The 14,263-nt window shown below is 39.8% G+C and overlaps 1 protein-coding gene across 1 annotated transcript in view; it reads right to left on the minus strand.

Moving 5' to 3' along the window:
• Positions 1-1,599: 1,599 nt before the first annotated feature.
• The window catches only part of SLC5A7 (solute carrier family 5 member 7), a 28,952-nt gene continuing 16,288 nt past the window's right edge, over positions 1,600-14,263 (minus strand). Inside the window, exons 6-9 of the mRNA XM_040584697.1 lie at positions 10,337-10,480; positions 8,345-8,498; positions 6,947-7,164; positions 1,600-6,217 (exon numbers count right to left, since the gene is read on the minus strand). Of these exons, the coding sequence (XP_040440631.1) occupies positions 5,594-6,217; positions 6,947-7,164; positions 8,345-8,498; positions 10,337-10,480 (1,140 nt within the window). The 3' untranslated portion in view covers positions 1,600-5,593. The remainder of the gene's footprint in view (positions 6,218-6,946; positions 7,165-8,344; positions 8,499-10,336; positions 10,481-14,263) is intronic.

The raw sequence follows: 14,263 nt of genomic DNA on the forward strand, positions 1-14,263 counted from the left end.
GACCTGGGGGTGCTGGTTGACAGCTGGCTGAACATGAGCCAGCAGTGTGTTGAGGTGGCCAAGAAGGCCAACAGGATCCTGGCTTGTATCCCAAACAGTGTGGCCAGCAGGGCCAGGGCAGTGATCGTCCTCCTGCACTCAGCACTGGTGAGGCTGCACCTCAAATCCTGTGTTCAGGTTTGGGCCCCTCAGTGCAAGAAAGACATTGAGGTGCTGGAGCGTGTCCAGGGAAGGGCAACAGAGCTGGAGAAGGTCCTGGAGCAAAAGGCTTATGAGGAGCGGCTGGGGGAACTGGGGTTGTTTAGACTGGAGAAGAGGAGACACGGGGGGATCTTATTGCTCTCTACAACTACCTGAAAGGAGGCTGTAGCAAGGTGGGGGTTGGTCTCTTCTCCCAAGTAACAGGAAACAAGACAAGATGGAATGTCCTCCAGTGGTGTCAGTGGTGGTTAGATTAGATGTTAGGAAAATCTTCTTCACTGAAAGGGTGGTCAAGCATTGGAACAGGCTGCTCAAGGAGATGGTGGAATCACTGTCCTTGGAAGTGTTTAAAAAAATGCATAGATGTGATGCTTAGAAGCATGGTTTAATTGTGGGTATGGCAGTGCTGGGTTTACAGTTAGACTTGATGATCTTAAAGGTCTTTTCCAATCTAAATAATTCCAAGATTCTAAAATATAAGAGCTTTTACCTTAAAACATTCTTCAGTTTTTCAAATGTGCGGGTTGGGATCAAACTCCTAAATTGCAAAAGAGACCAGAGTGTTGTGGCCTCAAGGAAATGTCTGTGCAATTTGACATTTTTTGAAAATCCCAGCCTGTGCTCCATGAGTGAGCACCTTGGTGTTCTGGAACACAAGCCAGTGTGCCTTATTTCCCCTGTCCGTGAGTAGACAGTATTGCCTACATATTTTTGCAAATCATCTGGCAGATAAATACATTCTATGTTTGGCATGCATCATTATTATAGCATTTGGATAGCCACCCATTTGTGTCTTTCCTTTGACTTCAATAGACATTATATCAAACTCTTAATAGGAGGATAAAAGCACAGATTTAATTTTCCATCAGCTAAAATTTTGATTTCTAAATAATTGTATTTATAACACATGCAATGCCCAGGGTGACTTTATGTCCCACTGCAAAGGGAAAAGCTATCAAACCCTTGCAACATTCTGCTCACACTAAAGGTGGAACCCAGCTGCAGTCTCTAGGCATGTGCATTCCTGCTCTGGTAGCACATTTTGTGCTCCTTGCCAACTCTGCAGCTCAAACTACAGCCCCTGTTCCAGGATGAAACCCCAAGAGAAAGGTCCCTGGCAAGGGGTCTGCAGGAAGGTTCCCACTGGATGTACATTCCCCTGGAGCTCAGGGGCCTCTGCTCTTCTTTGTGGCTGTGAGGACAAGGAAGAGATGACTGAAATGAGAAGTCTGTCTCCAACATGGGAGCCAGGTTTTGGGGCAGGGCTGTAGCCACCGTGGACCTGCTGATTCCCCTGGTGAGGGCCAGCTCTCTCTCTGCTGGGGCCACTCCACCTCTGCGGGGCTGTGCCCATGACACAAAACTTCAGGTGATGCTGAGTGATAATAAAATAAATGTCTTTATTTTTAATAGATGGACAAAACAGACCCAAAACTAGACAGTATTTTCCTGAATTGCATGGGCACTATTGAATACAATACAAATGATGTTAAAACATATATATCTATATTATGCTTCCTATCTGCTTTGTTAAGTATAATCTTAATATAACATTTCTGACACAGACAAAAATATACTTCTTTTTTTTTACAACAGCCACAAATACTGCCCTGATTAATAGCAGACTTACAATAAATTACTGTCTAACTGCACATGGGACTTGATCAAATATGCTTGAAGGGCAGAAGGAAAAATTAATCACAGGTTTTTTTCCTATGTTACTTATATTTGAAATGCTAAATTGTTGTACTATATGAAAATAAAAGACTAAATCTGACATTTACTTAATTTGATCCACTTAATGTTTACATTCAATTCAGGTTCACAAAAGTACGTTTTATTTATAATACATATACCATCCCATATGGACAAATATAGATTAAATTGTAACTTTTTTTGACATGTTAGCTATGTTATTAACCTTGATTTTATGAACACATCTCATGCAAAGGAGGTAAAAAACCCTGTCAGGTGTTATTCACAAGTGTTGAGAATATGAAAGTAAAATGTATGCTCATGATATGAATACTTTGCCTAGAAATTGTAGGCTCAGAAACAATAACCTCAGTGTCTGAAAATGAGCTGTTTGCTTCACCGGTTATAGATCCAATTTACTGCACAGTACTACTGTCTACAAATTGCAAAAGTGGAGAAGGAGCATGTGATGATTCCCATGAAAATAAAGTCAACTTGAAGAATCATGTCCTGTTGGCATTTTGCTTGTGGAATTAATTTGGTTGTATTTTGTTGAAATTCTCCCCGCCTCCCCCCCCGCCCCATATCCAGCTATCAATCATAGCTATGGCCTTTGGCTATATGAACAGCTTTGTAAAAATTTAATCATAGGACAGCTGAACTAAGGCAACAGAACTTGTAAACAGACTTTGTACAGGGCTGTTTAGTTTGGCTTTTGGAGTTGTCCTCTCCACTACGCAGCCCACCACTGCAACCACAGCAGGCATCGTTGGACTCATGCAAAGACACACACACAGATTTCGTATGCGGAAAGCAGAGTTATGGTCACATGATGAACAGTCTTCGGTGTCACTTCTCTCCTTTGCATGATAAAGCTTCCATGGTGTGCTACATGGAAAAGTGCAATAACATTTCAGTTCCCACAGAGAGGACTGGAAAACTGGTGGAACCATTTTCTGCCAGAGAATGCATAGTTCCATCTAAACAGGAATAATTTGTAAAATCACAGCAATTTCCCAAAAAGACTTGATAGGATAAACTGTATAAAATATTATGACAATATTGAAAGCATCTGGCTTGAAATTTTTGGACTAATACATTTTATTTTCTCACTTAACTTTTTATTTTGAACATTTTAAAAGATTTATGGCAACAAGGGAATACAAGGGAAAAAGAAAGATTTTTATTTTTCTGTCAAAATTTCTTAAACGATTCCAGCTGAATTCCCTTCTCCTTTCGCTCTCCTTCCACTATTGGGTACTTTGAAATACAGAAATGCTGCTGTATTCAAAGCATCTGGCCACTATTCAGCTTCTCATAGCAAAATTCTAGCAATTCCTAGACAAAATTGAGGTAAGAGAAAATTTTTTAGGAAGACCTACAGATGTCTGTAGAATAGGATCCTCTAACTTAATTTGGAACTGCAGCATAAGGCATTGGCTATGTAGGCAGGCAAAATTGTGGCTTGGTATTTTCTCATAAGAAGGGATTCAGGCTAGTGGATTTGGGCCAGAAATGGATAATAATTCAGCAGTGTCTTTGTTCTCCCTTCTCTTTCTTGCATACAATGTCTTTCCCCTTCTTTTTTCCATGGTTCATGGGGGAATTAATATAACTGGGCTCTCGTCCAGTTTGTGAGATCCTCAGCACCCTGAATTTCATCAGCGGCTTGTTCACTTACCCCACAGGAATTTTTCATTGCTTTGCTATATTGGCTCTTCTGGGTTTTAGTGCAGAACCTGATTTTGATCTCCACCCAGAGCACACTCAATATTTGTCAGCACAGTAGCACTGCAGTTCACAATGCATATTCAGAACTGAGATGCAGTGTTATTTTTAAATGCAGTATATGAAGAAAAAAATCAACATATCTAAAATTAATTTTCTCTATGTATAAAATATATATATGCTGTTAAAACTCCACAAAAGGAGCAAAAACATATCTAAAGATTCAACCTTGTGGAAGTTTATGTCAACATTGAATACACAGGTTGATGGCTTCTTCCTTTAGCAGCAAAACCTATTCTTAAATCTATCTTCCAGGATAGCTCCTTGCGCTGTGAATGTTAATGAAGAAATTTCACCAGTGACCAGCGACAGGAGGATATCTGGATTTCAGTTGAACATTTTGTGTCGTGTGTAGATAGTAAAAAGAATTATTGGAGCATAACTCTTAATTGTACAGAAATCTGGCTATTAGATCTCCCACTGTGAAAGGCACATACCAATGGGGACAGACACAATTGTCTCAGCCATGGGCAAATGGAAACAACATTGCGTGTTCCCTGCTGGCCAGGGCAAAGTCAGAAGAGGCCTCATCTCCCTGCTTTGCCACTTCTGGCCAGTGTTTCCGTTCATGTGTGAAGTCTCATCCATGCCTGGCCACTGCTGGTGCTCCGCAGAGTCACCGTGCTGGCCCAGGAGCGCAGCTGTTAGTGAAGGAGGCCAGAAGGTAGCGGAAGACACTGCTGTGCCTTTCACTACACTTGTGGGTTTGACTTTCCTTTCAGTCCCCCTCCAAGCTGCTATTGGTTTTGGAGGTAGACACAGATGTGGAAAGCTGTCCACAAGCCTGGTTTTCCCATGGGAAATCAAATTTTTGAGAAAATGTGATTTTTCATGGAAAATCTACACTTTCCAGAGTAATTCCAGCAAGACCAACCCAAAAGACTTTATGATATCTTTGAGATTACATTTTTCTATTAAGTGAAAAATGGAAATTTTCCCCATGGAAAACCCTCTCATCTTTTTTTTCAGGCTTTCTTGACTCCCCTTACTTTTTAATATTGCTCCATTGCTGCAGTTCCATGGTGTCAGACTGCTTTGCTCAGTGTTCATTCTGATGATAAGTCAAGATAAGGCTTCTTTTCTCAACACTGACAAGTTCTATTTAGTTCATAAGAGTTCTGTCATTTTTCACAAGCTGTTTCAACTCCAATTATTGCTTCAAATATTTTTTTATCCTCCATTGGTGGCAGCCACTAACCACAGGAAAAAAAGGACACCTATAGTAACATACTTTGCTTCAGGTCATCTTGCATTAGGTATAACATCATTTTAAACTGGTGACTTCATTTTAACTGTCTAAATTAACATACGATGTTTAGCACTTCAGTAAGGAATTTATTACTATTTGCACATTTTGCTGTTTTATACAAATAATAGAATACTAGATTTGTATTATTTGAATTTTCTTGTGAGGAAAAAAACAACAGACCAAAACCCCAAGGAAGTTATTTATCTGTCTTTGCTCAAGCAACTAGGTCTTTAGTAATAAATCACTTATAGCTGTGACAATATATTTTCACTTAATGCCAATAAAATGTTGACTGATAGTATTTCAGAGTGGCTGTATTATAATTTCTTCATATGATGTCCTAGCTAAATAATTGTTGCACTTTTCCTGCTACATATATTTTCAATAGTAAATATTTTTTTAGTAACACAGTATATGGTTCTGGGTGGAAAGAATGGGATCTGAGTGTATCTTTTGGTAAACACTCTATGATCTAATCCAACATGTTAGATAATAACAGGAAAGAGTTCCTCCCATGGGATGCTCCTGCTCCTAGAAACAACTTAAAGAATTGTGCAGTGGCATTTTATGCCCACTTCTTGCTTTTCTTCTGATAAAATGTCTCTTACTATTCTTTGTAGAATATCTTACTTCACGTTTTGCCTGTGGCTGCCAGATTTTTTAATTATCTTCAGTGTTGGACAGCTCTGGACTCGAATCAACATAATTGAAGGCTTCCTTGTTTGTGAAAGTTGAGCTCAAAGTTAGGCTGTGCCGTGGATTCACAGGTGCAAGTTCGTTTAACACAATGTTGTCACTTTTTACAAGAGTTGCTTTGTCCATGTGTTCTCTACTGTACCTGGCAACAACAGCATCAAGGAAGTCCAGCTTTGGTGGCAAAGTCCCACTCTCAAATAAGTATTTGGCTAAGTAGGAGACTATAATGTTAGTAAAGAAGGAGGTAAGCATAGCAAGTGTTTTAAATGGGAATCGTTGGATATAGATATTATTCTCATCTGGATAGCAGCCAGGATAGTAGATCAAGGGCTGAAGGTAGAGATATGGTTCCCCTCCGGTTATTCTGAGAACAAGGCCAAATAAATATCCTGCAATGGCACCATAGGTGTTGGTTCCTTTAATAAATAACACACACAGGAGCTGAGGGAATATGATGATATAAACAAGGTCAGAGCTGAGGTACCACAGGCCGTACACTGACGAAGCTAGCAGTGCCATTGCTGTTGCTGATGCTCCAAACAGAAAAACAGTGATTCTCATGACCCACACAATTTCCCTGTCTGAAGCCTGCAAAAAAAGGGCAGTGTTAGATGTTTCTTCACAGCAATGTATGTATGCTTACATTTATGCACCTAGTTGATATAAAGTACTGCATTGTAAAAGGCAATTTTGCATGACTATTCAATAATATTTACAAATGAATATCTCTATCTCTGTTTCTATCTCTATCTCAAGTGCAGAGAAAAAACCCCAAGGGTTACGGTTGCCGTTCTCAAAGTCATTAATCTGTGAAGCGTAAGGGAAAGTATGATAATGCGTCAAAGAAAAAATCAACTCCAGAGTGTTAAGCACAGTATGACCTAATGGTTAAAAACTGTCGGCATCAGAATTTCTTCTCCATTTCCTAAGAAAAACTCCAACTCACTAGCCCTTTCTGTTGTCATAAGGTTTCCTGATAAATCAATAATTCAGAAAGATGTTTGTAAGGATTTAAGTAAAATTTATGGTTGCAGCAATAATTAGGAGCTGTTTGGAGAAGCTGCAGTGCCATGAGAACTCTTGAAAGCTGCTTCCCCTGAGCTAACTTTTTCACCTCTGTCTTCAGTCACAACCATAAATATTTTTACAACTTTCAATTTTTTCTATATACTGTTAGGAATGAAAGGCTATACTTTTTCTAGTCATAGGCAAAAACATGAAAGAGGTGTTTCATTACAAAATTGCAGTCTATGCATCACCTAGTTAAGAACTCACATAAAATTTTCTCGAAAAGTAAAAATGAACATGTAAACTCACATTTTGCCGAAAGGAAAGCTGGTAAATGTTTCGAGCAAACATAGAACTTGCTGATAAAATTGAAGAGTCAGCGGATGACATCACAGCAGCAGATACAGCACCAAGGCCAAAGAACGAGATATAGACTGGGCAAAGGTACTGTAACACGATGGGTAAAATCATATCTGCTTCTTTTTTAGTCATGGGGTCAGGGACACCATACTCTGTCTCATTCCAGGCTGCAATACGGACACCGTTGTGTTGTTAGTAACATTAATAGTCATCAGCTACAGCATCTCTTGACTGTAGTGAGCTATTTATATTGCCACATTTTCATTCACATTCAATGACCAAACTGTTACTAGGGCCAGACCGATAGGATTTCAGAGAGGCAGTGACCCACAGGTTTCTGTTAGGTAGATTTAATTCTGCTTGGCATTTTTCTTTCTCTCTAAGCTAAGTCTGACCACAGCCTGTGGTTATCCAGATGTAAGTTTAATATAAATACTCTTCATTGCTCATAATATAATTTTCCTCAATAAAACAAGTCTGGGATCTATGTTTGTTTGTGATGTGTTTATTCTCTTGGATTACAGACTCTGAGCTCAAACCTACGTGTTAAACAGTTCTAACAGAGCATTTCTATTTTAGCTACATGGTCACTGTGATGGGGTTCACTCTCACTGTGACAAAGACCTTGACAAGGATGCTTTGGTCAGGATAAGAAATTCCTAATAAATTATAGAATCATTTAGAATCATTTTGGTTGGAAAAGACCTTTAAGATCATCGAGTCTAGCTGTAAACCCAGCACTGCCAAGTCCACCTGTAAACCATGTCCCTAAGTGCCATGGCTTTTAAATACCTCCAGGGATGGTGACTCCACCACTTCCCTGGGCAGCCTGTTCCAATGCTTGAAAGCCCTTTTGGTGAAGAAATTTTTCCTAATATCCAGTCTAAACATCCCCTGGTGCAACTTGAGGCCATTTTCTCTTGTCTTATTGCTTGTTACTTGGGAGAAAAGACTGACCCCCACCTCGCTACAGCCTCCTTTCAGGTAGTTGTAGAGAGCAATAAGGTCTCTCCTGAATCTCCTCCTCTCCAGGCTAAATAACCCCAGTTCCTTCGGCTGCTCCTCATTATTATTGTTAGGACCAATAAAAGTACCAGAATCTAACTCAAACATTCCATAGAAACATTACATTGGTAGATATCTAGAATGTGCAAATTTGTTAATCTCAACCACTGGGATAGAAGCAATTTCCCCTGGGAGGAATATTCTATAATATTATTTTTGAATGTACTCTCCTGTTGAAGAAATCATAGGTTTATTAATGGTGTCATCTGGCTAGATTATATTTAACATAAGCATTGTAGTGTTTTCACACATTTATTGTAGTATTCATTTTTAATTATTTACCTGTAGATGCTCCAATTGCACCAATGAGTACTGCAGGAAGTGCCATCACAAGACAGCCAAAAGCAGCCAGAAATGACAGAACTTGAGCATATGTGGCAGAAGATGATGAGAGAACTCTCTGGAAGTATGCTTGCCATGGGATTCCTCCTAATGTCTGCAAACACAATGGGCAGCATCCTGTCATTGGGGGCTAACTGGATTTTTTTGCTATCACCATACAGAGAGCACGTAGAAGCATCACTTGAATGCTGAACGCTGTGTTGCATGTCTTTCATTTATTTATTGAGTATCAGTCAGCCAGTAATAGCTGTAATTTTCATTCCCACAAGTAATGTCAAACCTTTCTAAGTCCACTTAAATCTCATTCTTTCAGACAAGTTATTACTTTGTACAATTAGCAACACTTTGCACTTACATAGTCTATGTAATCCCCAAGTATTGTAAGCCGTGCAACTACTTAATAAAGCCTTATGAAAGGTTATAATATACTATTGTCATATTTTATATTTGATGAATTTGGCCTCCAGTACCCCCCCAAACAACTAACCCCCCCCCCCTAGATTAGATTCTGATAGGAATTGAAAGCAAGATTTTATCTTTGTTTATGAATGCTTGTGGCCATCTAAAGAAGGCAACAGAAATTAAAGACAAAGCAGTAAAATGAAGTTTTCTTTTACGGTGGCAACCGTTTTCTATTTTTTGGGGGTATTTAACAGTGAAGATCCTGATTGGACTCAAAATGATGTCTGCAAAATATGACACAAAAGAATATTATCAAAGGTTGAAAAAACAAGTACTAACAATTCTGTCTTGAGAGCAGGATTTGAGTAGTTTCCACTAACTAAATCATTGACTGCTACTAAACAGCATGGAAAGAAAGCAAAGCAAATTGCTCGCTAAATGTGCACAGCCCAGTTCTACACACTAAATGAGGCAGAAGGCAGTTGGACCAAATAGTGTGTATATAGGTGTTTCATATATGTTTCATGCACACACAGGGACCAAATGAATATTTTACAGACAACTATGATTTTGACTTGCTATTTATGGCTGTTTTCCTTTGCAGCGGTACTATCATTTCTTTAACAAAGCTTTCCAAGCATGTGTAAATTTCTTGAGCTACAGTGAAACAAGCAAGATGAAGAGAAAGTGTGTCACAGTTTGGCAACATCAGAGCTTTCCTTTGGTCATCAACAGAGACAAAACCTTCCGGTTCACCAGACAGAATACAGCCATTTGAACCAGTATCATACTTTGGCTCTCTGAGAATCTCTAAAAATTTTAAGCTGGGTAAACCCATATATTTTAATAGCACAATTATCAGAAAACTCTGAAGGTTTTTTTGGTTAAGACTATTTAAAAAACCAAACTCAAAACAGAGAAAAGAATCCCGAAGTACAATGTGATAATAAAAACAGTGTAGAGCTGCTCAGGGAACACTGAGAATGGAAAATGTTAGCATGTGTTGCTAGAGCTCCTAATGGAAAATACTTAATAACCACCAATCCCATGTGTAATACATAGGTATTAAATAATGAAAGCCTTCAGTTCATTCTGGCATGTGTGCATATATGAATTCATCCATTCATCTCTGCAAAGCTTTTTCTACATCACCTATACCTAAGGCATATTTAATCATTTGTATAACATATTTATTGCCTTCTGCAATGTATAAATTCCTCTGCCAACAATGACATCAGTTAAGTATTAGCTGCACACTTTTAATTAATTTTAGCATAACTCAACTCTTTCAGCCTGATGATATTTAAATTGCATTCCTGGCAATGCTGACTTTGACAGCTGTGCTACAAAATTCTACTGATATTTCATTGAAATCATTCAAATGTGCAGAAATATTGAGCAGGAGTCAAGAGGGTAAAAGTTTTCAGTTTGCTGGAAGCTCCTAACTAGACTGTCTATTATTTTCAGCTGTCATAGTACCACAGCTTGAGTGCTTAAATGCTTCATTCCTTCATATAAGCCACCACTTACCAGTAAAAGGAAATTGTCCAGCCATGTGTAAATGTCAAGTGAGTTGATAGATCCAAGCCAAGGTGCTTGGTGCACCTGGTGCACAGCCGTGAGCCCGATGTCTGTCACTGCAGGATGGGACATTGCAAAAGGTACGCTGATCCACTGTAACCAAAGATAAACACTTTATTCAGGTCTAAAGAAAGCATTCTGAACCTGTGAAATTTTAATATTAACAGTGATCTGTTCTTCTTCTTCTTGCATGCTACAAATAAATGTCAAATTACTGAGATGACTTGCAGAAAAGTCAAGTTATATGCCCGAGGAATGTGCTAATATCTCTGAAATCCAGAGACCTTGGTAATGGATAGCTTACCTCTGTCCTGGAGAGTGAGCATGAGCAGAGAATTGATGCATATAAATCACAAAATCAGAAGGAAAGACACATTTATACCTCTTAATTTTATTTTTTATTTTCCCCTAAACTCCACATATATTCTCTACACTCTTTCCTAGACCTCACTGTAGAGAAACATCTACATATTTACATGCAATAGCACCAGGATTTGCCAGTATACAGGCATGAGACATCATAAACACACCTGAAGGCTTGGGAATGTTTTTAATTGTACTCAAAACTATACCACAACGAGAGAGGGGTGCTGTTGGTGAACCCCTGTTTCTCTTGCTACAAAACACCAAGTAGCCCAGTGTTACAGCACTTTTCTGCTTTGGAGGTGATTTCAGTCTGGGCTTTTGGCTATTTTCAGTCTCTCTGTTTTTCATCTAGGCCCAAAAATCAATTGACAAACCCCTCCCAGAGACAGTTCCTGGCAGAAGGTTAATTTCCTTTAACTTTTTGTGCATTTTCTTGCCAACTTATTTTGCAATGGTCTAACTCAGTTACCTTCTGTAGGAGAACCTCACTCAGCAGCTCCTACTGGGATGAAAACTAGGCTTTATGCTATATGGAATAGACCATCACAAGCATGGCATCCTTAAGGATCCGATGATAGCCAAAACCACACAGATCACCACAATCCAGCTAACCACATTTAAACGTATGGGGTAATAGGAGCAAGGAGGGGGGAATCAAACATCTTCCTCTACTTTGCTGTACAATTACTGCAATAATGTGTGAAGAACATTTTGCACCATTGCCTGTTATTCAAGCTGTTTAGCACATATTCTGTTCTCAGGTACATGTTAAACTTTGCCAATTTAAACACTTAGGTAAAAAGATTCCCTTCTCAGTGTCTGCTTGGGCTTTTCTGGGAGAGATCACCAAAACATTTCAATTGTCTCCAAGATATTTTGAGGGGAAAATAAGCATGTTTTCAAAATTAATGGATGTTAATACTCTTCTCATTGAGAAATTCATGGGGAACACGGATGTGAAATGGAATTTTTTATTGTTTGTGAATCTCAAACATGTCCAAGTGATGAGCTTCTGAAGAGCTGTGTTTGCCCATACTCAGCTGAGATTTTCAATAGGATATATTTCTAGTTGTCCATCTGCAGCCTGCATGCCACAACCCAGGATTTCATAGGTACTGTATTCCAAGTGCTTTATGAGCCTTTGTAATCCATTCCAGTTCCTGACAGTAACCTAGCTCTTTGTGGCCTCAGGGACTACCTCTACGTCAGTAAATATAACAAGTATATACTTTCTCTGGCCCTGCAGTTCGCTGACATGTCATGGTTTACATTCATACATCTAGACTCCTTTCCCTGCCCGAAAAAACAGCCCTGAACTGTTCCTGAGTGGGCCAAAACAGCGTTAACATTTAAGCACAAGTGATACTGTATTTTCACCTTGACACTATTTAACTTGCTTAAAATGTTCATAGACCTAATTTCTTCATTGAGCCTTCTCTAACAGGAGTAAAAAAATGGCATTTTGAATGGAAGGCAAATAAAACAAAGGCTCATGGAACTGAAGCAGAAACTGGGACTTTATGTTGGGACTTGAAGCTTAGGGGCAGAAGTAGCAGGTAGCTAGGAGGACCTGGGCCTCATAGGGTTGGAAACCAGTGGCAAAGAGTTTAGAATGGAGAATTAATAATACATCTGAGATGAACAGCCAGTGAATAGTGGGTACAGGGCAGGCTCCAGGAAACACTCATCAGGCAAAATAAAGACAAAGACCTTAGAATTGCAGGTGTGGGTACAGGAGAGTGAGGAGGGAAGGACAGAGACTACATGGGACTGTAAGAAGAAAAACAGGCAAGTATGTGGGGTGGCTGCGGTGGAGGTTATGGAAGCCTAAGGAAGAAGCTGTGGCTAAAATAAGGAGCCAGGGTAGGGAATGGAGGTGATTAAAGGGATTACAAGCATCCTCTTCGGTGCAGAGTAGGAGAGGACAGACATTAGAGGAATGAGCAGTAAAACTCTGTGCCAGTGGAAATACAAACTGCTCTAGAGCCTGGAGGAGAAGCTGGGATCATGAGCCTGTGAGATCTGCTGTGACACCTACGGCAAAAGTGTCCCATCTCATCTAAAACTGTCTTAGCTAGACCATGACTATTTAGATGCTACCTGAGGCTTCTAGCCTCACTGATGACTCTCAAGTTTATGAGTATGCTTTCTTATATGTGACATTATTGCTGTTTATTTCAGATGGGAAATTATGCAAAAAGCCCAACCTGAATTAAAAGACCACAATTCAAGCTATGGATCCAACCATTTAGAAGACTGTTCTACAAACTTCATTTCTTTTCCCCTCCCTGCCTTTAATACAGCACCACTTGTTACTCCCACAGGATCAGGGTCTTTAGCAGTGCATAAGTTGTTCTCATTGGAAAAGCATTTCTGTATTTTGATTTATCTGCAATTTTGGGAATTTCTGTAATGCACACCACCTGTAGAAACTGAATGGTTCACCAATATTAACATGCATGTTAGGGAAGGAGACTATTTTCCCCACTGTGCTGGTGAAGAACAGAAGTATGAGATAAAATCTGGAATAACTTCTTATTTGAGCTAGCCAGCTGGAACTTGGATTTGCTTTTTCAGGGTATTTAGCACCATTCCCATGAAGTCAGTTACAACAGGGAATGCTTAGAATTTCTGCAAATAAGGCCACAGGCCTCACAGTAGGATACCACAGAGCGAGGACACACATAGGGTTGGTTAGTGACCACCTGTGTGAGCAGTGGCTGAAGCAATTTCCCTAGAGCTGTGCAAGAACTCCAGTGAAAGCAAAGAAACAACTCTGGGTCCCCAAGGTGCCATTCAGTTCCTTCACCTTCAGCCACTCCATTTATTTCAGCCTCAGTCCTCTGCACACCTGTGACCATCTATTACTGCCACTGGCAAACAAAGGCAGCAGCTTCTTTGATTGCACGCCTGTGATCTAAACCCTGTTGCATTGATATTTGTCAGAGTAAGGCTTAGAGAACAGCAGTAAATAAAAGAAAAGGCTACCCACTAGCATATCATTGATAGCTGATACCACCATACCCAAACAGCAAGGTCATCTGGTGAGACTTCCTATATTATGGTCTCCAAGGACAGTGGAGGGAAATGAGGGAAAAAACAAGAAGGTGATTTAAAGCAGGAGGTTAACTAAGCTGCAGGAGTAGGTTAACAGCCACAGGAAAGAGAAACAGAAGAGTATCAGCTCTGCAGGTCCAATGCCAGCGTTTCTGAACTGCATTACTGACTGCTTCATACATCTGATGTCCTTTTCCAATGTCTGTGCCACAGTCCTATGGACAGATAAGGAAGGAGACAGCTCCAGTCCTATCCTGAGTTAGATGTATACTCGGCAGGAAAATTGCAAGAGTGTTTGCACTGTCAGACGGGTTGGAAAAAAACCCAAAGAATTGGGACTCTTGGTCAGCATTATTGTCAAAGCATGGGCTGTATACTGATGTAAATGCAGGCTCTTTAAAGTCAGTGCTCTGTGAATGGAGATATTCCTCCTCCACCCTCTCAGTGAAGACA

Source organism: Falco naumanni, chromosome 2, assembly GCF_017639655.2.
Source record: "Falco naumanni isolate bFalNau1 chromosome 2, bFalNau1.pat, whole genome shotgun sequence".
NCBI classification, from domain to species: Eukaryota; Metazoa; Chordata; class Aves; order Falconiformes; family Falconidae; genus Falco; species Falco naumanni.